The 25,957-nt window shown below is 48.3% G+C and overlaps 1 protein-coding gene across 6 annotated transcripts in view; it reads left to right on the top strand.

Moving 5' to 3' along the window:
- The window catches only part of PCDH1 (protocadherin 1), an 80,708-nt gene that overhangs the window by 8,250 nt on the left and 46,501 nt on the right, over positions 1–25,957 (top strand). For all 6 annotated transcript variants that reach the window (XM_083519058.1, XM_083519059.1, XM_083519061.1 and 3 more), the window contains exons 2-3: positions 16,734–17,545; positions 22,527–24,719. In XM_083519058.1, coding sequence (XP_083375184.1) covers positions 16,751–17,545; positions 22,527–24,719 — 2,988 coding nt within the window. In that variant the 5' untranslated portion in view covers positions 16,734–16,750. The remainder of the gene's footprint in view (positions 1–16,733; positions 17,546–22,526; positions 24,720–25,957) is intronic.

The raw sequence follows: 25,957 nt of genomic DNA, 5'->3' as shown, positions 1-25,957 counted from the left end.
TGCGGAACAAGCAATGGCACATATTGCCTTCAGCTTACCTTTAGCTCCTTGTTGTTGTAGGAGTGTGTGTATGCCTGATGCTTGGTCAACTTCCTGATACAGAACAGGAAAAAGGATTGGGCTGAGAAAGTGCTGGGTCACGCAGGGTTAGCAAGGAAAGGAGTCTAGTCAAAGGAAATGGGCAGGAATAGGCAGTGGCGTAGCGTGGGGGGTGCAGGGGGGGCTGGCCACACCGGGCGCAACATCTGGGGGTTAGGGTTAGGGGCGCAAATCCACTGGTTAGGGGGCGCAAATCCACGGGTTAGGGGGCGCAAATTACTTGCCTTGCCCCGGGTGCTGACAACCCACGCTACGCCACTGGGAATAGGGAGGCAGCTAACCAGGAGAAAGTGGAGCAGGCAAAGGGGACTAGGAGGAAGGACTAGAGAAGAAGAGTTTGGATTTGATATCCTGCTTTATCACTACCCTAAGGAGTCTCAAAGCACCTAACATTCTCCTTTCCCTTCCTCCCCCCACAACAAACACTCTGTGAGGTGAGTGAGGCTGAGAGTGTGACTAGCCTAAGGTCACCCAGCAGCTGCATGTGGAGGAGCAGGGAAGCAAACCCGGTTCACCAGATTACGAGTCTACCGCTCTTAACCACTACACCATGCTGGCTCTCATCTGGGGGGCAGGAGGGACCGAGCAAGGGAAGGAGGCCCCTGGGCTGAGAAGCGCTCCCCACCTCTCAAGTCCAGCAGGCAGCCTTATCCACGCAGCATTTTCTGCCCCTTCCTGGTTCTACCCTGGTATCATGCCATCCAAAAGCTCCTGTCAAATCCAGGGAGGCAGGGAAGTGGGGCTGAGCAGCTGGATCTCGCTCAGACCTGGACGGGAACAATCTGTCTTTGCTGGCTGTTGCTAGGCAACAACTCCCACTGAGGTCCTTTCAAATGTAAAAAGAAATCACAAGTAGCTCTCAGTTTGCCTATTATTATTATTATTATTATTATTATTATTATCTGTAAGTTTGCATCCACAGATCAAACCAATTACTAGCTGCTTCCCATTTGGGTATCTTGGGTAGTTCCAAGACAGCAATGAGTACAAATTCTAAATAAAGTCTCATGATAAAGACCCAGAGCACTTATGACTGCTAAGAAGGGTTTAATTAGCAGTGATGCCTTATCCAAGGCATTTTGGTGTCTGATGTGGAAAACCTAAATGGCTAGTTATTTATTTTATTAAATGTATATCGTGCCCTTCTACCCAAAGAAGCCCTATTCTCTCCCAAATGGACACAATTCACCAGGAAATTGGTTGACTGATTTAACTTATATGCCACTTTCCCACACTGAGCTGTGCACAAAGCAGCTTACAGTAAACCCTGAAAACATTCAAATAGAGGACATTGGAAATACAAATATATAGACTATGTAAGAAATGCAAATATATAAAATGTCAAAAATCAACAATTTAGCAAACAATAAATTAAATATTACCAAAAAAAAAAAACAATCTAGGCTGAAGTATATAAATACAAAGCAAAAACGATAGATAGCCAACAATAAAGTTTTTGCTACAGCTCTTGCTGCACTCTCCTGCACAAATCCTGTTCAAATGATCAGTAACTTGTGCTCCATAAGTCATCACTGTTTCCCATTCCATTGCCCAAAGGCAACTGCAGCCATTTTTCCAGGGTTTGTGTGTGCAAAGTACTTTGTACATGGGTGTACAAAACTAGATCTGTTGAGTAAGTGGCAGTGAAGCCTGGGCAGCAAATCTACCAAGCTGGGTAGACCTGGTCCCCAAGACACTTGCACCACACCTACTCTTCCACTGTGCCTGACCTGGTGTCCAGGCATCAATTTTCAACCCAGAGCAAAAACAACTATTCCTGAAAAACAAACAGCAGCAATAACAATAACCCAGAGCAATGGTTCGTATTTAGGAAGAAAGACTAGAGAGAAAAACATCCTGGTTCATTCGCTGGTGAAGAAGTGATTGCTGCCCCAAAGGGCAAGAGCAAAACCAGAAATTCAGCATTTGAGAGTAGCTGTGACTGGGTAGTAGTGTTTGTACCCAAAATCAAAGGAAAAAAATGACAGCAGGATTAATGATTTTCCTTAGTCAGATCTTACTTAATGCCCCACCCCCCAGTTTATTTTTAAAAATAAATGTGATGGAGAAGAAGCACCAATAAGCACCATTGTTTTTATTCAGGAGCTGGGCTTGTGGTTTAGAGAGTACAAGTTACACCAGCCCTGCAAAATAGTTCAGTGTTGGACCCTTTTTGTTGGGTAATGTATGGCAGCCCTGCAGTTTAGTCCTGTAATAATTCTATTATTTTTATCCCACCCATCTGACAGGGCTGCCCCAGCCACTCTGGGAGTCTTCCAGCAAATTATCAAACCAAAGTAAAACATCACACATTAAAAAAAAACTTTCCTATACAGGGTTGCATTCAGATATCTTCTCAAAGTCAGATAGTTGTTTATCTCCTTTACATCTGATGGGAGCACATTCCAAAGGGTGGGCACCACCACCGAGAAGGCCCTCTGCCTGGTTCCCTGTATCTTCACTTCTTGCAGTGAGGGAACTACCGGGAGGCCCTCAGAGCTGGACCTCGGTGTCCAGGCTGGATGATGGGTGTGGAGACACTCCTTCAGGTATACTTGGCCAAGACCGTTTAGGGCTTTAAAGGTCAGCACCAACACTTTGAATTGTGCTTGGAAACATACTGGGAGCCAATGCAGGTCTCTCAGGACCAGTGTTATGTGGTCTCGGCGGCCACTCCCAGTCACCAGTCTAGCTGCTGCATTCTGGATTGGTTGTAATTTCCAAGTCACCTTCAAAGGTAGCCCCACGTAGAGCGCATTGTAGTAGTCCAAGCGGGAGATAACCAGAGCAGGTACCCCTCTAGTGAAACAGTGCGCAGGCAGGTAGGGTCTCAGCTGGCGTACCAGATGGAGCTGGTAGACAGCTGCCCTGGACTCAGAATTAACCTGTGCCTCCATGGACAGCTATGAGTCCAAAACGACACCAAGGCTATTCACCTGGTCCTTCAGGGTAGGGTTGCCATATGTCCTCTTTTTCCAGGACATGGCCTCTTTTTCATGGGTAGAGTCGTCATAGCGATCCATAGTTAAAAGTAGAGGTCAGCAAATGTGTCCTCTTTTCTGCTCATCAAAATATGGCAACCCTACTTTAGGGGCACAGTTACCCTCTTGAGGACCAGGGGCTCCCCCACACCTGCCCTCCCCGTGTCCCCCAGAAACAGTACTTCTGTCTTGTCAGGATTTAACCTCAATCTGTTGAACGCCATCTGAGTAAAACCTTTACAGGAGATCTTGGAGTCCTTATTGGACCCCAATAGTGAAGGTGGTTCTGTTAAACTTTGAAACACCTGAAAGAGTCTCCTGGAACTGTTTTCTGTGGATGCAGTAGAGGTGGCGAATAAATTTTCTTCGCTATCGCCACTAGGTAGGCTCTCACTCCTTGAGCTCTCACCCGTGTTTGGTCTGATATGAAATGAGTTTTTCGCCACAAGCATTCTGGCCTTCTCAGCGATGACTCGGCCCTGGGGAAAACCTTGAGGCCATCCGGGGTCCATGCAATTGAGAGGGCACTTTGGAGCCAGACAGTTGATAGCCCTGTTTAACTCTGCATTCCATCAGGCCACCAGGGAATCAGCTGAGAGGCCATCAACCTGGGAAAATTCATTCCCTACCACTTTCTGGAAGCCATTTGGATCCATTAAGTGGCAGGGGTGGGCCATTCAAATCTGTCGCCCCTCCCTGTGGAAAGGAAGGGTCACAGAAAAGTCTAGTTGCACCAGGAAGTGATCTGACCATGGCACGTCTTTTGTTCTACTGGAACTTAGTGTTAGATCACCCACTTCCACAGAGGAAAATGTCAAATCTACGGCATGTCCATGACTATTGAGTAGGGTCAGATTTATGCAAGGACAGACCCATGGAGGCCATGCTTTCCACAGTGTCTCAAGCAGCCCCTTGTATGGCCAAGTTGGCATGGAGGTTAAAATCCCCTAGGACAGAGGTTTTCAAACTCCCTTGACCAGCTACATTCTTTCTGTGGCACCCCTGTGGGGTCCAAGGAGCCCAGTTATGTGACCCCTTGCCCGCAGAGCTGATCGCCTCTCACCCTTTTTAAAACACCTCCCCTCATCCTCCTCTCCTCTTCTCCTTGGGAGTCCTCCGCGTAGCTGCTGCTGCCATACCTGGTCTCTGAGCTGCTTCCCCGCCCTGCCCCAGAGGCATCATTCGCCTGCCGAGCTTATAGCCAGGGCTGCTGCAATAAACAGGTGTGCAAGGTCGCAGCACCCCTGATGACCATCCTTCAAGGCACCCCAGGGTGCCAGAACACACTGGTTGAAAACCATTGCCCCAGGACCACCAGGTTAAATGTCTCCAGAACAACAGGCAGGGGATCTTTGGTGCCGCAGGGAGGTTGGTACACCATTAGGAATCCTGTACTGCCTCTATTGCCCAAATTCCAGAACTAGTGTTATATAATCCAGATATATACAGGTAAAGGTACCCCTGACCATTAGGTCCAGTCATGAACGACTTTGGGGTTGCGCGCTTATCTCGCTCTATAGGCAAGGGAGCCAGCATTTGTCCACAGACAGTTTTTCCGGGTCATGTGGCCAGCATGACCAAGCCGCTTCTGGCAAACCAGAGCAGCTCATGGAAATGCCATTTACCTTCCCGCCGGAGCGGTACCTATTTATCTACTTGCACTTTGACGTGATTTCGAACTGCTAGGTGGGCAGGAAATCTAGATATGTAATTAGATATGTAATTAGATATATAATCTAATTGCCAAATGGCACCTTAAACCTAAGTTAGTCGCCACAGTGGAATGTCTAGGTGGCATTTCCTCACCACAACTGGAATTTGTTGCTGTTGTTAGTTTCATTTCTATAACATTTTATATTTTAAGGAACAAATCTCAAAGTGGTTTACAGCACATTAAAACCTCAAATAAAACAATCCAGAATAAAACAAATTCAAGCTCCAAGGAAACTATTTCAGATCCTTATCTGAGTGACATTTTGCTCTTCCCATTCACCAACCTGGCATCCAGAGATCTCCACATGGTCACTGTTGGACCTGCCAGTTGTAAAATGTGCCCAGCTAATTTCTAACACTGTTCTAGAACATGCACTCAGAGAACTGGGACTCCTTAATAGGACACCTGATGAAAACTGAAGGCTTCCTAGAAACCACTGCATTCACCTCTCCCTACCCACATGACCTGGGCTGCTGTGTGTAAGAGAAACATGGTGGACAAGCAGCAGCAAGAACAGGCCCATCTGCTTCATCCAACCAAGTCTCTGTTACATGTGGTCAGTTCCCCCAGCCATGATCAAGTCATGGATGGCACTGGTTTTCTTGGTCATTGACCTGGCGCTGCAGAGCAGCACCTTCAAGTCATGTGGGACACCCTTGTTGACACCTGTATCCTTCTGGGATAGCCTTCAGATAGTGACTAAACCTGCCTCCTTGGTAATGTCATGATCTGGTCCTGCTGCTGACCATGGTCACTGAGATTGGGCGTTCCATTGCTCCCATCCTAGTGGTACCTGCCCCATCCATAATATTGGCTAGCCTTGTGTTGTTAACCACTCAGCTGTTGTGCGGTTTTGGTTTTTAAGGAAATGCTGGGGGAGGGGGTAATTCCCACATACCAAAAAATTCTCACATATGTTAGGGCAGGCTCTGTTTAATTTGACACAAGGTTTGCTATGACAAGGATTATAACTGCCTGTTTTCTATTTTGCGATAATTGCCTGGGAAGTTGGTGTCGTATCATGTATGGCTAGGGGAGTTATTTAGAGGAGGAGGAGGAGGAATGATGAGTGGGAGGAAGTCTGGGTCAGTGAGACTGGTAAACAGGATGGTAGGCAGATGGTATGTTGTGACTTCAATGTGCTGCACACTGTTTGGAGGAAGTGAGTTTGGGTTGCACTTTGGCATGTTATTGGGTAGGCTGAGCCGAAGTTGGGTAATGACTTTGTTTGAATGTAAGCAAGATAGCGTTTGAAGATCCTTTCTGAGAAAGGAATGTACTTTGTTTTGAGGCCATGGAAGTGGGTGTGGAGGACACAAGTCTAAATAGGATGTCGGTGATTGGGATAAATGGCAGCTGTGCCTTGCTCCCTGGAAAACAAAGGATGTATCATAATCCAGTTTGTTTCTGGAAGTATTTTATGTAGCGGTGCAGTTGTTTGTGGGGACAGGTGCATGTTGTACTTGAGAGTGGAGTAAGTATTTGTATTAAAAAGTTGCAAATGTGTAATGCAGGCACATTTTCAATTGATGGAAAGGCTTTTAATTTATTGGTTTAACCAGTTTAAACACCCTTTAAGGACTAAATCCTGATTAACACAATAAGAATTACTTTTGAGCAAAAACAGGATTTTGCAAACATTTAGCAATATTAGAGTTGCACACCTGTCAGCTACAATTTCACTTGATTAATCTACTGATTAACCAATGGAGGGCCAACTATAATAGGTGAGAAATAATTTTCATCTTGGTTGTCTGTATATTATGTGTCATACCCTGTGTTGGTTCTGGAGAATTAATATAATGGAAAGGAAAAGAACAGATATCCTTCTTATTTTTGTTATCTTACAACTTCCTATTTTCTTTCTTTAAAAGCACTTATATTAAAGTTTAAAGGTAAAGGTAAAGGTACCCCTGCCCGTACGGGCCAGTCGTGTCCGACTCTGGGGTTGCGTGCTCATCTCGCTCTAGAGGCCGTGAGCCGGCGCCGTACGAAGACACTTCCGGGTCATGTGGCCAGCGTGACAAGCTGCATCTGGCGAGCCAGCGCAGCACACGTAAACGCCGTTTACCTTCCCGCTATAAAGCGGTCCCTATTTATCTACTTGCACTTAAGAGTGCTTTCGAACTGCTAAGGTGGGCAGGAGCTGGGACCGAACGACGGGAGCTCACCCCGCTACGGGGATTCGAACCGCCAACCATACGATCGGCAAGTCCTAGGCATTGAGGCTTTACCCACAGCGCCACCCGCGTCCCATATTAAAGTTTAGTAATATGCAAATTTTATTTTTTAGTATTCTTCATTGCAACTAGGTCTTTGGCAAAGCAACATATTTTAGAAATGTGCGCATAAATGCACACCTAACCCACAACCCTGGCTACTGCAGAGAATACAGGACAAGACAAAACCCTGGCCTCCCCTGGTATATCAGCCCTTAGCATTATAATGATAAACACTAAGAGCCGGCCTACCAGGTCAGACCAGTGTTGGGTGACAAGTGCTCACTTTATATGGAGCTGGTTTTGGAAGTTACTGTACCTGTGGCTTCCATTACTGAGCAACCACTACAAGGGATCGGTCTGTGTCAGAAGTGCTGACTTCCTAAATGTAGAACAGCCAACTGCTTGCTTAGGTAGGTAATAACAATAAGGATAACAATAATTTTATTACTTATACCCCAGTCACTCTGGGCAGCTTCCAGCACATATAAAAATATAATAAAATGCCAGACATTAAAAACTTCCTGATTTATCTTTGAGTGAAACTTGTTGTGCAAGAAGGGTATACAGGTGATTTTCAACGTATGATAGTTTACATTCCTGGGACGGCACATAAAGCCAAAATTGCATATAGTCAAAACACACTGGGTGCAATGGCAGGTGGCCTTCCTTTTTAATTTTTCTTTAATTGCCAAATGTGTAAAGCTCAATGCGGGCAAGTTAAATGTGCATAAGTTGCGAGTTATCAGTATCTGAAAAGAAGCTAATATCTCCTGTCTTAACTGGGTAGGTCGTACTTCTGTCAATATTGCGTCAAAAGTATTTTGTCCAGAGCTGTTTTAAGGAGCATTGCACTCAGATGAATTAGTCATCCCACGCAACTACCTCTGGAAAGTGGCACAAGGGCTGTGCCACACAGTTTTTCCCACACCCTGTCAGGGTGACCACATCTGGGATGTTGCAAGAACTTAATTACTGCTGAACTTTTTCCAAGCTGTGCCTTCCACTGCCTACTGTCTCATTACCCAAGGATCAGAGAACACACACTCTGGGAGCCAGGAATATGACAGCTTCCTTGGAAAAGGGAAAAACCTTGCCAGTCCTCTCCCCCCCCCCCACCGCCCAGCTGTTTGCAAAGTTAAGATGCTGGAAGCCTCATTTTCTGCTGGGGATCATGTAGATTGTTATTCAGCCCACCCGCCCCGCCCGATCGCCTGCAGAGAAAGATGCTTGCAGCAATGATTCACCTTTCCTTTGCAAACAGTTGGGGGAAGGAGGAGGCCTGGTGGGCTCCTGTTCTTGAAGGAGTGATGTCTGCCACCCGCTGTGCGCTGGCGCATGTCTAGAGTCTGCAATCCTCACACAGAACGCTATCGTTCAAAACAAACTGGCCTCCTCTTAATATAGTCAATGTACCTGAGAAAATACTATATTTAACAAAAGTGTGGTGTGGGGGATCCCATCTTTATTTAAAAATGCCTCAGTCCACGAGAGGGCCATGTACACACTTGCTAGTTGCTACACTCCTTCTTCCTCCTTCTCCTCCTCCTCTTCTTTTAAAAGTTTAATACAGAAAATCTATTTGATATTTATTAAACTTAGTTTCTCCAGTTACAGTTTTGCATTGTGCAAAGCATTTTAATGACACAGTACTTAAAAAGATCTTTACAAATTGAAATGTGATACCCTTTCCTCCAAATATTTAATTGCCATAAATTTGTTTTAAAATACACATTAAACGCATATTTCAGACGCTAAACTTTCTATAATCTCAATACCACAAAATACATAGATATACTATTCAGGTGGGGGAGGGGATCTAGTTAGTATATAATGCTTTGCTCACCATTAACATACGTGAAATGCACATACTGACTTAGAAATCCTAATTTGGAGCCCCAAAGTACCCTTTTGAAATTTCAAATATTTTGCAAAGTAAAGGGTGGATCTTCTTCTTCTGAACATTGGGGCTCTATAGGGCCTATACATTCTGGAAATAATGGAAATGTTTAGAATTGGATGCATTTTAGTTTGGCAAATGTAACCTTGATAACTGGGGGTGGAGTCAACTCTGTCTCCACTCATGTTATTTTTCCTCAGAAGCATGGGTGACTCCAGCTATAATGCTCTAAAAATCAGGGGAGGATGGTTCCCTTTCAATTTTGCTGCATAGGTTTGATCTACCTAAGGGCAGGCCAGCAGACCTTCCTCTAGATCCTTCCATCACAAACACCTCTCTGCTTCCCCAAAGTACCACAGCCTCCCCTAATCTGCAGACCTTCAGATGTGTTGGACTACAACTACCATGAGCCTCAGCCATCATTGACCATGCCAGCTGGGCCTGATGGGAGTCATAGTCAAAAACAACTGTTGGGTACCAGGATGGCAAAGGCTGCACTGCCCAAAAAAGTCCATTACACTTTTATGCCACTCTTCCTTCCAAAGGGGAGCCCAAGATGGCAAACATTGAAGTGTTAAAGTGACACAATTGAAGATAAGATAAAAACATATCTAAAGCAGTTAAAAACTCCACTGCTGATCATAGAGTCCCAAGATGGAGGAGATGCAGGAGAGCTGCTCCCTCAAGGACTTGAGTCCCAAGCCGTGTAGGGCTTTCTGTGCTAGTGCTAACACTCTGAATTGGGCTCAGTAGCCCACTGGCACCCAGGGCAGAGCTTTTGCAGCTGGCAAGATACGGTCCATTTGGGGTGATAGCAGTAGTAGTACTTTCTTGTGATGATTCCTACCACATAGGTAGGCATTGAACCACTGTGCAGAGCCTCTGACTTCCAGTCCTTTGAGTTGTTCCAAAAGGGCACCATGATCAAAAACTATTGTGAGGCTGAGAATTTCCAAAATGGTACTCCGGTCAAAGCCTCAAGCAAACTAAGCTTGTGGCTTGTGGGTGACTATTCTGTCAGCATCTCTTCATCTTCCATGTAGGCTTCCAAGAAGCATTGCCATAGTTCAAGGACACATTCCAGGCAGCTGAAAGCTCTCAAGGAGGGCCCAGAAGATGACCATATGGATTGTGGCCTGGGAAGAGTCCCAAGGGCCAGGATAGACAGGATTGGAGGGCTACATTTGGCCCTTGGTCCCCAACCCCTGGTCCATACCAACAGAAGGAAAGTAGAACTGACCAAAGACATTTCTCTGCCTGAGGCGAATGACAAAATGGACCCCTTTCTGCCTCCCACGTACAGCAGCTGATTGGACTGGTAGCTGAATGTTAATTCAACACTAATGATAGGACAGAGGCAGCAGATATGGGGCGGGGAACAATACACGCTGTGAAAGATCTACAGCTCTCTCCTCCAACAGAAGGGAATAGCTGAGGAGTGACTGTCTTCAGCACCTGCCTCACCTTGCCCAATGGTTGGGCCCTGAAGGGGAGGGCTTGTCTTCTTGTTCCCTTTTTGTTCACAAGAACTAGACCACATTCTCAGTCCCCAAGTGGGTATTTGCCAGCAAGAAGCGACACCTGGGGGGCATTGTGGGAGGGGAACACTAAAAAGGCATGGTAAAGGACCCCTGGAGGGTTAGTTCCAGTCAAAGGTGACTCTGGGGTTGCAGCGCTCACCTTGTTTCAGGCCAAGGGAGCCGGCGTTTGTCCGCAGACAGCTTTCCAGATCATGTGACCAGCATGACTAAACTGCTTCTGGTGCCAAAATGTTTCCAAAACTGAAATGTAAGGTCAAGCAGGCACCATAAAAGGAAAATGCCGTGGTGTGGAGATGGTGGGGGGTAGGAGAGTTCTGGACTTTGTTTATTGACAGCTGGTACCTGTACATCCAGGGCGAAGATGCTTGGAGAGGGAGGGGGGCTTTGCTTATTGAAACGGCCCTCTTGCTTCCAAACACAGTGCCTGTGAGGAGGGATGGCCAAGTCTCAAAAGCATGACCTTCCCCCCGCTGGCTTAACTCTTTTGTCAATTTGTATAGAGAGAGAAAGAGAACATTTGAAAGAGCTGGTGGGCAGTTTCTTTGGTGGGTTCGTTCCATTATTCACCTTGTCTTGTTTTCCTTTAGTCCCTCCTGGCCTTAAATCTGTGTTTGCTCGCTCCCAGCCTTCCCATTCTCAGTCCCATCCTCCTTATTTTAAAATAATAATTGTTGTCTGAGTCTTATCTTAGTTTTCCATTTTGAACCTGTTTTCATGGGCACAGATGTTTTCTCCTGGGTTGTGCGTGTCTCTTATCAGTTCTTCCCGCAGCTTGTCTTTCCGTTAGTGCTGCTATACGGCCCTGCCTTTTTCCACCCAGTCTCCCTTACCCTTCTTGCCCAGTACCCAGCCTTGCAGCTTCTCCAGTCCTTTCCTAATTCATCATTTCCCATCCTTCCTTGTAGTAGTTTTAAAAGCAAAATGGCTGTTCGTTGTCTCTGTGTTTTCTACCTTAACTGTAGCTTTGCCTTGTGTATGTTATGTGTATTGGGTAAATCTTGCATGTGTGCATCCACCATTGTACGAGCAAGCACATCGCAGCATCACACATTGAACATAGCACAGAATGAAATGATAATAAATCAAGGCACCTGTCTGGCAGCACCATGGTGCCGGCAGAGGTGCTGGCAGCAGCAGAAGCACCACTAGCCAGACCGGTTCTCTCCCAGTCAGGCTGGTTCATCTGCCTGCTCCTGTTGTGGGGGGGGGGGGCTGCCTGCCTAAGTTACCTGAATAGCCCCTTACTGCCAAAGCAACATCTTACCTGCTCCTGTGTAAATTGCTCCAGTAGCGGTCCAGATCCAATGCTGCCTGTCTAGGCTGTACCAGTCACCTAAGACCACAAAGAGTTGGGGGCAACAGTCCCTCAGTGGGGAGGGTGTTCCACATGTGGGCCCTGTGTTTAAAGCGCAGGCAGGTCAGTATGGAAGAAGGAGGTCTGCTCCTTGCAGATTTTGGTCCTAGGCCATTTTGGCTTTAAGCAACAAAGTCAGCCTTGGAGCCACCACCATCCCTGAGCCTCTTGGGCATCCCTGACCGGGTGCTATAGGGGAGCTGATGCATTGGGCTATTAGCTTTGGTAGCTTAATGCAGCCTCCACGTTCAGGGCTAGTGTACTTCAGAATGTCACTTTCTTGGGCAGTTATATCATTTCATGCCTGTCTCAGGGACCTCTGGGGTCAGGAAAAAATGCTTGGCCTGCAGAGGCATCTGCTGCATGGCTACCTAGCTGTCCCCATGTTGGGTATCATTGTGATGTGCCTTCTATTTCTGCTATGGCCAGCTGCCTCACAGACTTCCTACTCCCTTGCCATCTCTTCCTCTGGGCTCAAGGAAGTCCATGTGCCCCACAACCACCCCTTTCCAATGGATCTTCTTCTTAAAGGACAGGGCCTTGAGTCAAAAGACTTTTGAAAAGCCCTTTCTCCTCCCTCACTACCCACTGACCCACCCATCACAAGCCCTGGAGGTAAAGGACTCCCTCACCCAGCAACAGTGGGGGGTGCCACCCCTAGCAGACAGCCCCACCATCATTTCTTCTCAACTGCTTCCTGGCTCTACAGCCTTACACCTCTGCCCAGCTGCATGCCTCTGCTGTCAGACTAAGTTGGCAACCACAGCTGCCTGCCTCCGGTCTCCAGGACTGGAGAAATCAGCCTGCAGAGCCAGCTGTGCCGCATGCCTGTCCAGCTGCCCCCACCCCGACAAAGATCTCCATCTCCAAGGCTGCTATTTGCCTAACCTCCCCCTCCCTCCTGGCCTACCTGCACTGCTGCCTGAGTCACCTCTGCCGCCTGTTCTCTTCCTGCTGGCCACCCAGACCCACCCGCTTGTCTGCCAGGGGCAAGTACCTGCCACTGTGCCCCAAATCTCAGCACTCTCTGTGCATGCACTATGTGTTGTTGTTGTTGTTTTCAATTTCCCTGGTCCGTTTGCTGTGGCTGTTCGTGTCTCATCAGATCTGATTCAGAGCCTGCCACTTGGGCTCCTTCCGCCTGCCTGCTTCCAGTGGTCTGCCTCAGTTGTCCGGTGCATTTGGCATTGGAAACTTCAACTGCCTGGCTGACGGCCTCCCACTCCCACCCCACCCCAGGCTAAGCTGGCCAACCGCCCTGCACCTTGTGTGTCGGGCCACCCTGACATAGAGTCCTGTTATTGAGTCAGAGCCGTCTTTCCCATTGGTCTTAGTGGTGCGTCACGCCTCTCAGGGGCGCCCTAGCGAGTGGGGGAGCTGCGCGGCTTTGCCAGCAGCCTTCCCTTTCCCTGCATGCCCACCAGCTGCGCCCCGCCACCTATATGGCTGGCGGGCCTGCAGCTTCCTTCCCAAGCCTCCGCAGGAGGAGAGCGATCCCCACAGAGGCAGCTTCCCTCCCAAGCCTCTGCATCTGTAAATATGGCCCTGCTCCGGGTCGTTGTCCTCCTCCTGCTTCCTGGCGAAAGGCGGCGTGCAGCCTTCCCGGGCTGCCTTCTCAGAGAGCATGTCTGCCAGCACGTTTTCCTGCTGGATCACCGCCACCACGCCGGGGATCGGGGCGGTGGGGGAGGCAGAGGACATTTTTCACCCCCCGCCCCCGTTTTGGAGTTGCCGGGGGCGCCAGAGGGATCTTTGCACCACGGCGCCGGATATGCTTAAGACGGCCCTGTGTTTAGTGTTCCACTTCCAGGTACTTCCGGGGGGGGGGGGATTTTATGTGCTGCAGTTCCTCATGGGTCCTCCTTTCTCACAGTCATGCTGCGTGTTGACCAGGAGACTGCTGGCACCCCAGTCTTGCAGGGCCATGAGGATCCCTTATGCTGTGGTTTTTCCATCTCTGCTGCCGCATGTCAGCCTTCTTCCTTGGTCTCCCTCTGTGGTGCCAGCTGCCTGCTGCTCTCTCCCTCTCTCGCTGCCAGTCCCCTCTTCCTTCCCTAGGACCGGGGAAATTGGTGTGCCAACCAAGACTGCTAGGCAGGTAGGCTGGTTGCAGCAACCCCATATTTGCCTCGTCTAGTCCACTGGGTCCACTGTGCTCATCCCAGTATGATTGCTGGTGCTGGTGCTGTTACTGCCTCTTAGATTTTAGGGCCTGGAATCAAAATACAGTGCACATTCCTATTTTCTCTCCTCATTTTACTGCTGCTGGCAACATTTTGCCCCATATATGACAGGGTCCTTCTCACGTTGAAAAAGCGACTCTTAATTCTTTCTTTCCCATCACCACTGCTGCTGACAACAATCTGCCCCTTATAAGACAGGGATTTGAGTAAAAAGTCTCCCGCGTTATTTTTCTGTGCCTATCTGCCTATTAGATAAGGCAAGTTAGTGGGGTTTCCAAGGATTGCTGGTGGTTTTCTGGATTGCAGTTCAGATTCAGTGGTTGGGTCGGGGCAAATCTGTATTACTGAATCAAGTGGGGGCATAACAATTTGCACTGCCTTCATTTTAATGCTCCAAAATGCTATTTAAATGCTAAGTCCTGGATGCACTTACCTGGGAGCAAACCCCATTGAACTCAATGGGTGTTACTTCTGAGTAGACTTGTATAGACTTGTGCTGTATGTATTATTATTAACCATTTACATCAGGGATTGCAAGTCAGTTTATTTACATCCGTCTCCAGATGTTCTTCCCCCTTATTGTAGCGTGTGTGTGTGTGCAACAGTGATAAAGTGAATCTTCCCTCCTGTTAGCAGTTGACTTCTTGGGGAAGAAAAGGACAGGTGGTGTCTCCTAGAAAGAGAACTTGGAATAGTGGGTCTCTGCTTGGTCTGGCACAAGAATGAAGTTGTGATTATCTCTTCCAAAGTGTTGTTTGCAGAACCTATGGGGTAGGAACAGGTGCCTTCAGTCAGACCTCTGCCCCAGTTCTGCTTATACTCTGGGTGCCTTTGGACAGTAGCTGTGGGTCACTTGCAGGTCATTCAACTGCAGTTCTTATGTGTTCACATTACCTTCATCCCCTCATTCATTTATGCATTTCCCAGATTTTTGTATATATACATAACATATTTTCCATTACAAGTCAGTTCTCTTAGGACTTCCCAGTCCATTCCTCTATGACATTCTTTTTTTAAAAAACAACAACCGCTTAATTCCCATTTTATTACACTTCCACCATTTGGAATCCACACCAGAGTTTGGCCTAATGTATCCAAGCTGTGCTTATTTTGTATACCTGTGTGTGCACACTTAAAAAATAAAAATAAAATCACTCAAAGATCATGAGAACAAACATTGCCAGCCCTTAGTTATCATGTCCCATAATGGGGGAAACGGGAGGGGAGGGGTAATAGCCATTTCCATTTGGTATTAATAAACAAACAAACAAACAAACAAATAAATAGGTCTTGCATAAGAGTAGTATTTAGCTATTTTAACTGTTTGATTTTTCTGGGATGGAGTGAGTGGAAATGTAAAATTAAAAAATGGGATATCGGATGGTCCCTTGTAACCAGTGGCGTAGCGTGGGGGGTGCAGGGGGGGCCGGGCGCAACATCTGGGGGTTAGGGTTAGGGGGCACAAATCCACGGGTTAGGGGGTGCAAATCCATGGGTTAGGGGGCGCAAATTACTTGTCTTGCCCCGGGTGCTGACAACCCACGCTACGCCACTGCTTGTAACTGTTAGCAGAACAGCCAGCCGAACAACCATTTTCATTTATTTCTTCCCCCGAAAAAAGAAGCCCTGGTGCCACTCCTCATGTAGGAATTAATGAGATCTAATTGCTGGCTGGCAGAAAAAAAAGTTATGCCTGAACAGCACAGAGATTTAGAGGAGACTCCCTAAAACACGTCCGGGTGTTTTTGCATGAAGTGCCGTAGCTCACGGGCGGGGAGCCTGCGGCCCCCTAGTCCGTGAGTGACTGTTGGCAATGCTGGCTGGGGCTGGGGGGAGCCCCACAATTTTCATTGGGCTGGCAGCCTGCCCTGCCCAGACTGATGCTATACCATTGCCCCCCAGACCAGTGTGCCTGCCCACCTGTGTTGATGACACCACCTTCCCATTCGTGTGCAATGCTGGCCTTTAAAAAAAATCATTCCTATGGCAGTGTTGGCAAAACCTGCTTCATGGTATGACTTGTACAGTTTGGATAGCATAAGAGACTCTTGCCATTGTGTAGGGTGTATAGGGTTGTTTTTGTGTGTGTGTGAAGAGAGAGAGAGAGAGTGCATAATACTGGTGTTTGGGTGTGTTCTTAAAGAGCAGCTGTGCTTTCCTCATTCTCGTGTTAGGTATACTGGCATAGCTGTCAACGTTTCCCTTTTTTTAAGGGAAATTCCCTTATTCCGAATAGGATTCCTCGCAAGAAAAGGGAAAAGTTGACAGCTATGATATGCAGGAGCACACAGACATTTCTGTGAAGGAAAGCTCACGCCATAGACTTGGTACGTGGCATAGTCTGCATTTATGGCCCTTTGTCTCTCTGGGATGGCGCTGTCTGCCCACCAGGAGTCCATGGGGACATTGTAGCTGCCCCCCCCCGCCTTTCTGCATCCCTGGCAGCGATTGCGAGTCTTCCTGTGGTGACTAAGGAGCAGAGCAGTGGGAGGTGCGGCTTCCGACAGGGTCGGGCGGGCGTGGCCAGTCTGGTTTCGGGGTTGGGATGATTGACGTCAGCACCTCCGAGGCTGGGCACTCTTCACCTGTTTCCAGGAGGCGGCAAGGCCCATACGAGTGTTTGCCTGCTCCACAGAGGACTGTGTACATAGCCCTCAGCAGCTAACATGCTGCCTCCTGCAAACATTCGGCGAAGACTTCTTGGAGTGTACTAATGCCTGCTCTCTCCCTCCTTTCTTCCAGCTCTGCCACCGTTCAGGATGCAGCAGCTGATCTCCTGCCTGGGCTTGTGGCTCTTCTTCCAGCTGCCCTGCCTGAGCTCCGGGACACGTGTGGTCTACAAGGTACAGGAGGAGCAGCCACCCAACACACTCATCGGCAGCCTGGCAGCAGACTATGGCTTCCCAGATGTGGGGCACTTGTATAAGCTGGAGGTAGGTGCCCCCTACCTGCGTGTGGATGGTAAGACTGGTGACATCTACACTACAGAGACCTCCATTGACCGAGAGAGCCTGCGAGAATGCCAGCAGCTGTTTCCAGGGGACCCGTGCTTCCTGGAGTTTGAGGTTTCCATCACGGACCTGATGAACAATAGCCCACGCCTGCTGGAAGGGCAGATTGAGGTGCTGGACATCAATGACAATACGCCCAACTTTGCCTCTCCCGTTATCACATTAGCCATTCCTGAAAACACCAATATTGGGACACTCTTCCCCATTCCGCTGGCCATGGACCGTGATGCTGGCGCCAACGGTGTGGCTTCCTATGAGCTCATGCCTGGTTCAGATGCCCAGAAGCTTTTTGGCTTGCAGGTAGCAGAAGACCAAGAGGAGAAACAGCCACAGCTGATCGTCATGGGAAGCCTGGACCGGGAGCAATCGGAGTCCTATGACCTGACTATCAAAGTACAGGACGGGGGCAACCCACCACGAGCTAGCAGTGCCTTGCTGCGCATCACCATCCTGGACATGAATGACAATGCGCCCAAGTTTGAGAAGCCCCTCTACGAGGCCGAACTCTCGGAGAACAGCCCCATTGGTCACTCCGTGCTGCAGGTGAGCCCCTCCTTCTGGGGGGAAATAGGGGGAACTAAACGGGTCTCAGGTGGGACTGATGAATGTATTTCCTGTTTGAAAAGCAGGGCAAGGTTGTGTGACTCAAGGTTTAGAATGACTGGCGTTTTCAGAGGCCGTGCAGATATGCCGCTGCTTTTCCCAGCTAAATTTCACTGCCGTTTGACAATCTGGAGAACGGGAAGAGGGCGTGGGGAACGCAGAAGTGGCTTAGCAAGGATTTTCATGGGGGAATGAAAGCCAGCTTGGGTGTGAAGGGTAGAAAAAACACAGGTGTGCCTGAGACACACCGTCTTCAGTGCTGGCCCAACCCTGGCTGAGACCTCATCACTTCAGAATGGAGATGGCAAATCTGATGTTTGATTTATGCCCCTATAGATTTTTTCAATTTCATTGTTCTGTATGGGACAATGACAATAAAGATTATCATAATCGTAATATATACACACAGAGAGAGAGAGAGAGAATTACAACCTTGTTGGATCAGGATAATGCTGATGTATGTACACACACACACACACACACACACACACACACACATATCCAGGAGATGACTTAGGTCAGAACCTTTCCTCCTAGCATAGGTGAAATTGGTGGTGCTCAGGCACTGAAAGGCATTCCTAGGATTTGCAGTTAGATAATTTTACTGTGGGTTTTAAATTCTAATTTTTCACTCTTCTATTGGGATATCACTGGTTTATGAAGCAGCAGCCCAAGCCAAGGGTGTGAGCATTTGATTCCTCCTTTTTTTGGAGAAGGGACGGGGGTACCACCTTCCACCTTGCATGTGAAGGTGATACCTGGAATTGACATTTAACATCAGGGCCCTCCATCCATCCAGTACAGCAAAATGATAAGCAAGAGGAGCAAACAAGAACAGAAATGACTGGCTGTAAGAGAAAAGCAAACATTAGGCAGACCTTTTAAAAAAGCAAACAATGAATATGGGGGTGATTTCTTGGAATAGGGCACAGCTTTGAGAAATGAGTAATCTGTGGCCAAGGTGACTGGCAACCTCTGTTACTGCAGCTCCTGTTGCTTCATAAAGTGCTTCTATTGGGTTACCTGGCAGGAGGGAGGGGAGCCTATGAGGCCCCATTGGCTTGGCTGGAGCCAATCGCCACCTGGTTTCCCCACCTTCCCTTCCAGAACAATCTCATACAATGTGTCTGGATTGGCTCCCCTCCCTTTTGAATTATTCCCATTAAATTGTAAACTATTGTATTCAACTGTGAAATCCGTGTTTATAAAGTGCTTTCCGTGTGTTCACAGTGTGCCATGTGCATTTTCGCAAAAGCTCTTTCAGTCATTCTGTTAGGTATTTTGTAAAACAAATCTCTTTCTGTCTAGATGTAACACCTGAAGTGGCTTAAGTTACTGCAGGTAAACTTTCTCCTTCAGACACAATATAAGAGCTTGGGCATATATGGAGCTGTGTGCAGCAAGAAGAGGAAGGGGTGGGTCTTTGCAATTCACCATTTTTCTTTCTTGCATTTTTGGTTGTTGTTGCTCTTGCTGTGGCCCTGCTTGGCTAGTTTATATCTTCTCCATGTTTATAATTAAAGCCAATTGCTGAGTATCCATTTTCTGATGACAGCAGAGAGACTTGTTGTCTTGTCAGTAGGGCTGTGTTGTTGTTGTTATGCTGCTACTTCACAGCCCCCTTTGTTGTCTACTGAATGGTGCAATCTTATACCTGCCTATTCAGAAGATGCTTGATAGCATCAGGTCAGATTAGTTATCTCGTATTTTAACGAGTAACTGATCGGGCAAAGATGTACCCTTGGGACAGTCCCACTGCAGGAGCAAGTCATCACAATGAGGCATTGTTGATGCCCACCATGCACCTGCCAGTGTGAGACTCACTGCTTCCTCTAGATTTTGCTGACACCTCTGGGTCCTGATTTTCGGAGCTGACACCCCACTCTAATGAATGCAAAAGGAAAGTGTGGATTCCCACAACCCAAGAGACACATACAGATCTATGGTTGCCTCACCTCAAAAAGGATATTGAAGAGTTGAGAAACGTTCAGGAAAGGGCAGCCAAAATGATCACAGGTGTGGAACACCTGACCTATGAAGAAAGACCCCATGATTTCAAGCTCTTTAGCTTAGAGAACAAGCAAGTGAGAAGGTAGTATGACAGAGGTTAATAAAACTATGCATTGCATGGAGAAAATGGAGAAAGGTTTTTGTCCCTCTTTCATAACACTTGAACTGAGTGTTGGAAGATTAGGAAAGATAAAAGAAAGCACTTCTTCACACAGCATGTAATTAAACTATGGAACTTGCTCCCCTAGTATTGATCTTGGGTTTGTCCCTTCTCAGCTAGGGAGTCATTCAATGGTTTATGCAGTAAGGACTTTCTTTGCGGGAAAACCTTTGGCACAGCCCCACTTCTTTCTATTGCTCAGCGTCAGGGACCTGCTGGGTGGTTTTTGGATGGGTTTTCTTGGTAAATTCTTTGCATACCAGAGTGGAAGAGGTGGCCTCTCAGCTCGACCAGCCAAGCCAGTTCCACCAGAAAGAGAAATGCCTCCTGTCAGTCTCAGGCAACACCTGGGCTTTTAGCCAAGAGCTGAAAGAGCTGAGGAGCCTAGCAAGCTTCTGCAGGAGTCATGGGATGTGGGTTATGGAGTTAGCTGGGGCATTGTTGTATGTGCAGTTGGGGCACTTAGAAGACAGTGTTTGGGTGTATCAGGTATGGACTGTGGGTGTCATCTTTGACTAACAGAGGACTTGAATGGCAGGATGTAGTAATAGTGGTTATTTAATTGGGACAATTTGCATGTAGTGATAAACCACGTTTAATGACGATGGGGACGGCCAGATCACTCTGGCTTTGCTCCTCCTTTGGTGGAAATGGGAGTAGGAAGCCATGAAGCCTTTGCATGTCATTACCAAGGTTGCGGTTTGTTTCTCCCTAACAAACCATGATCATCAAGTCAACAGCAAACCATGACTTCATGTTGGCTAATGATTGTGGTTTGTTAGGGAGAACCACAACCCCAGATTTGTAATGCTGTAATGACAGGCAAAGGCCCTATGGTTTATTGCTGCTGCTTGCACCAGAGAAGGAACAAAGTAGGGAGAGATCCAGCAGCATTCATTAGCACACTTCTCAATTACCCTGACTTACTGCTACATATTAAGGAGACCATTTGTTGCATTTTACCACACCATTTCTCAAACGTGGGCATTGTCTCATTTTATCCTCCCCACAACAACCATGTGAAATTGAGTAAGGTTGAGAAAAAGACTGGCCCAAGATCGCCCGGTGAGGTACTGTGGACAGTTCTGGTCACCCATCTTAAAAAAAACAGAGTTGGAAAATGTGTACAAAAGGCCAACCAAGGGATTGTAGCATCTTCCCTATATGTTTGGGTTTGGGGGTTTTTTTTAATAAAGAACTTGTTGTTTTAGAGAAAAGGAGACATGATAGAGGTTTATAACATTATGTCTCATGTGCAGATAATATATGGAGATATACCGTATTTTTCGCTCTATAACACGCACCAGACCATAACACGCACGTAGTTTTCAGAGGAGGAAAACAAGGAAAAAAATATTCTAAACGAAATAGTGGATATATGATTTTTGTGGTTCATGCTGTGGCCACAGACATGTGATCTGACAGTGAGTTTGGAGTAGCCCAATGCAAAAATCCTGAGGATCCATGTGGATCCATGCTTTGTAACCACGGAGGAGGGAAGGAAGGGGAACCATGGATCCTCTGCTCACGACTGCAGCAGATCCCCCCCCCCCGCCACCCGCAGGCATTCGCTCCATAACACGCACAGACATTTCCCCTTACTTTCTAGGAGGAAAAAAGTGAGTGTTATGGTGCAAAAAATACGGTATTTCTGTCTGCTTCCCAGAACACTAGAACGCAGGGCCACCCAATATAACCTATAGCTCAGCTACTATATTCCAGACAGACAAGGAAGAACACAATGCCTGCTTTGTAATTCCTCCATCGCAGGGTGTGGATGGCCACTGCATCACAGTGGCTTAAAAGGGGATTGCACAAGTTCATGGAAGACCGGTTTATCAGTTAGAAGAGGCACCTGGGACCTCCATGTTCAAAGGCAGTGTATCTCTAAATGCTAGTTTCAAGGGGGCAAAGTTTGCACCTGGCTGGCCACTGATGGAAATAGGATGCTGAAGTAGGTAGAGCTAAGCTCTTTAATTTTTCTTATTATTTATGGATGAGAGAGGATACGAACAGATCCAAAGCTGTAGAGTCCACACTACAACATCTCTTTTAATGCTTTTATGACAAGACAAGGCACGCCTCATGCTTGCAGGGTTGTTTTGTGTTTTGTTAGAACCAGGAGTGGAACAGCCCAGAGCTATGTGAAAAATAGTGATTCCTGGAGGTAGACTTACACCTAAGATTACAGATGAGGGAAACTCTGAGGACATCTTCAGTCTAGGAACACCATTCATACAAGAACGCACTCATGGCTTTCCCTCACTGTCTTTCATTTAGACAATCAAATTCAGATTGGGGGGAAACAACCCTTTTCGTTGTTGCTATTGTTCTACAGTTAAGAGTAAAAAAGAGTTGCCAACCTATTACAAATCACCATTGTAGATCCTGATGTACTTTCTGCCCACCGCTATTATAGACAACAGTGCTATAAAAGTTTCAGTGTGAAACTTTTATTGGCAATCACCAAGAAAAATATTGGTAACTTTTGGAATTTTGACAGGGATGGCTCCCTTTGGCTTGCATCTTGCCCAGTGAGAAGCAGCTGTAGTGAACTAGTGCTCTTGGTGTCAGTGCAATTGATTCAGTTGACATCACACAATGTGATGCAACACTTTGCGATGGCTGAAGTGTTCTGTCATCTCCTTGGTGCAAGGGATAGTTGGGGCACATTCTTAAGGTCAGCAAGCTCAGTTTTCTCAGGCATAATTTATCAAGGTACCTGCTCACCAGTTCCTTTTCTCATTGCAGGTGAAGGCCAATGATTCTGACCAGGGTGCCAATGCTGAGATTGACTACTCCTTCCACCAAGCTTCCGATGTGGTTCGCCGGTTGCTGCGCCTGGACAGAGCCACTGGACTTATCACTGTTCAGGGTCCTGTTGATCGTGAAGACATCAATGTGCTCAAGTTCTCCGTGTTGGCCAAGGACAAAGGGGCCAACCCCAAAACTGCCCGTGCCCAGGTGGTGATTAGTGTCAGGGATATGAATGACAACGCTCCATCCATTGAAATCCGTGGTATTGGCTTGGTCACCCACCAAGATGGCATGGCTAATATCTCAGAAGATGTGCCGGTTGAGACACCTGTGGCTCTGGTACAGGTGTCTGATCGGGATGAAGGTGAGAATGCTGTTGTGACCTGTGTGGTGGCTGGTGATGTACCTTTCCAGTTGCGACAAGCCAGTGACACCGGAAGTGACAGCAAAAAGAAGTATTTTCTCCAGACCACAACGCCACTAGACTATGAGGCCGTGAAAGAATACACCATTGAGATTGTGGCTGTGGATTCTGGCAATCCACCTCTGTCCAGCACCAACTCTCTCAAGGTGCAGGTGGTGGATGTTAATGACAATGACCCAGTTTTCAGCCAGAGCTCAACAGAGGTCTCTTTCCCAGAAAATAATTCCCCAGATGACTTAGTGGTAGAAGTGAGTGCTACTGATGCCGACAGCGGGTCCAATGCTAAGCTGGTGTATTCCCTAGTGACAGAGCCTTCATCCAAAGGCATATTCTCCATTGATCCAGAGTCTGGTGAAATCCGGGTTAAGACTGTCCTGGACCGTGAGCAGCGAGAACGCTATGAATTCTTGGTAGTCGCAGCGGACAAAGGCAGCCCTAGCCGGAAGGGGACGGCCTCTGTTGCCATCAACGTCATGGACCGCAACGACAATGACCCAAAGTTCATGCTAAGTGGCTACAACTTCTCCGTCATGGAAAACATGCCCCCTCTGAGTCCCGTGGGCATGGTGACAGTAATCGATGCAGACAAAGGGGAGAATGCCTTCATTCAGCTCTCAGTAGAGCAGGACAACGGGGACTTTGTTATCCAGAATGGTACTGGCACCATCCTCTCCAGCATTTCCTTTGACCGCGAGCGGCAGAGCACTTACACCTTCCGACTGAAAGCTGTGGATTCAGGTGACCCGCCCAGGTCTGCCTATGTTGGGGTGACCATCAATGTGCTTGACGAGAACGACAACGCTCCTGTCATCATTTCTCCATCCAATGCTTCCTACAAGCATATCCAGCCGCACACTAGTCCTGGGCAGCAGGTCATGAGTGTCGGAGCCGAAGACATTGACTCTGGGATCAACGCTGAGCTGCAGTACAGCATCATGGGTGGAAACCCCTTTGAGCTCTTCAAGATTTCGCCCCAGAGCGGAAACATCACATTGGAGAAGGAGATCCTCCGCAAGCACCACGGGCTTCACCGCCTGGTGGTGCGCGTCAATGACAAGGGCAAGCCGTCTCGCCACGGCACCGCTCTGGTCCATTTCTACGTCAACGAGACCCTGACTAACCGCACGCTGCTGGAGACTCTGGTGGGACACAGCTTGGACACGCCTATCGACATTGACATCGCTGGCGACCCCGAGTATGAGCGCAGCAAGCAGCGCAGCAACATCCTCTTCGGGGTCATTGCGGGCATAGTGGCCGTCACTCTGGTCATTGTGCTGGTTGTGCTGGTGCGCTACTGCCGCCAGAAGGAGGCCAAGAGCGGCTACCAGGCGGGCAAGAAGGAAACCAAGGACCTGTACGCTCCCAAGCAAGGCAGCAAAGGCAACAAAGCCAAGAGCAAGGTCAAAAAGAACAAGTCCCCCAAGCCGCCCAAACCAGCCGAGGATGAGGAAGAAACGGGCTTGCAGAAATCCCTCAAGTTCAACCTGATGAATGACTCGGTCAGCGACAGCCCCCGCATCCACCTGCCCCTGAACTACCCCCCTGGCAGCCCTGACTTGGGCCGCCACTACCGCTCCAACTCCCCCCTGCCTTCCATCCAGCTCCAGCCCCAGTCTCCGTCTGCCTCCAAGAAGCACCAGGTGGTGCAGGACCTGCCGGCCACCAATACCTTTGTGGGCACAGGGGACAGCAATTCCACAGGCTCGGAGCAGTATTCAGACTACAGCTACCGCACCAACCCTCAGAAATACACCAACAAGCAGGTAGGAGAGCTTGTCCTGCACCCTCCCAGAACCCCCTCACGCCGCACCCGGGCCATATGGACAGAAGTGTGGGAGTGACGTGGACTCCGCCCACCCTGAATGAATGGACCTTGACCCCTTGGCATGTTGCAGGCCGGAGCCTGCAGGTGTCCAGGTGCCAGTTGCTCAGGAAAGGACTGCTCAGGGAAGAGGCCTCCTGCCAGCCCAGCCGGTGGAGGGGACAACTGTGTGGGAGGCGGGAGGAGACCTTCTGGCTGCAAGGAACAGGAGCTGGCAGGTGGCACCTGGGGGGGAGCAAGCATGTTGCTTGGGAGGGGCAGGGTCCACTGGCGGGTGGGGTCTCTGTGCGTTCTGCTGGAGCCCTTTCACAGAGCCCTCCATGTATGGTGCTCACTGAAATAAAACGGGTCGGAAGGCATGCATTCTGGGTCTTTGTATGTGTCCCAGTCTCCAGCCTCTCTTCCACTCACAAATCTTATACCTCGGGCAAGACGCAGAAATGCCTATCCCAGTTCTGCCGCAGAGCCTGATGACACGAGAGCCTCAGTGTATCTGAGGACGCAGGGTAAGAAAGGCAAGTATCTTGAGCGGTGGCACAAAGGGTGTGGCTGCAAGGCTTCTGCATGTGGAAATGGCACCTGCCCCCGCAGCTGGGGCTTCTCTGCTGCTTTGAGTGCGCCCCCGCTCTGAGGGCTATCTATGCATGCGTTGGGATACATCCGTGGAGTACAAGAAAGAGGTTAGCTTTGAGCGCATGTAGGGCACAGAGCTTATTGCTGCTTCTTCTTCTTTCTTCTTTTTGTTCTTGCTGTGTTTGAAGCAAGGGCTGGTATCTGCTGAAATAAGAGATTCTGAACTGCATGACAGGGTACTTGGCAGCTTTGGGAGCACAGGAGAGGGAGACCTCCGGCTTGCAAACTGGTTAATGCACCGGGAAAGTCCGTAGGCGGTGTGGCTTCGGTAGGCTTTGTCCTTTCCTGTCTGTGCTTCAAGCTGTAGATGGTTTTCTGTGCAGGGTTCTGCAACAGATCCAAAGTACTGAGAGGAGGGGACTTGTCTCCCTGATACTGTGCCATGTTCTCCTTCCATCCAGACTTGTATGTCCTCAGAGTGAAAAGGTGTTTGCCCATTGAAGGGCTGCAATAAAATACCCGTTGCTAGTGAGCATGTTGTGAAGTGTGAATGTCTGGCTGTTGTACCGCAGCCTCTGGGGCAGCGGAGGAGAAGAGAATGAGGAG

The sequence above is a fragment of the Podarcis liolepis genome, assembly GCF_965112155.1.
Source record: "Podarcis liolepis genome assembly, chromosome: 8".
Classification (NCBI taxonomy): Eukaryota; Metazoa; Chordata; class Lepidosauria; order Squamata; family Lacertidae; genus Podarcis; species Podarcis liolepis.
Note: the sequence above shows the minus strand (reverse complement) of the source record. Positions and strands in the feature narration are given on the sequence as shown.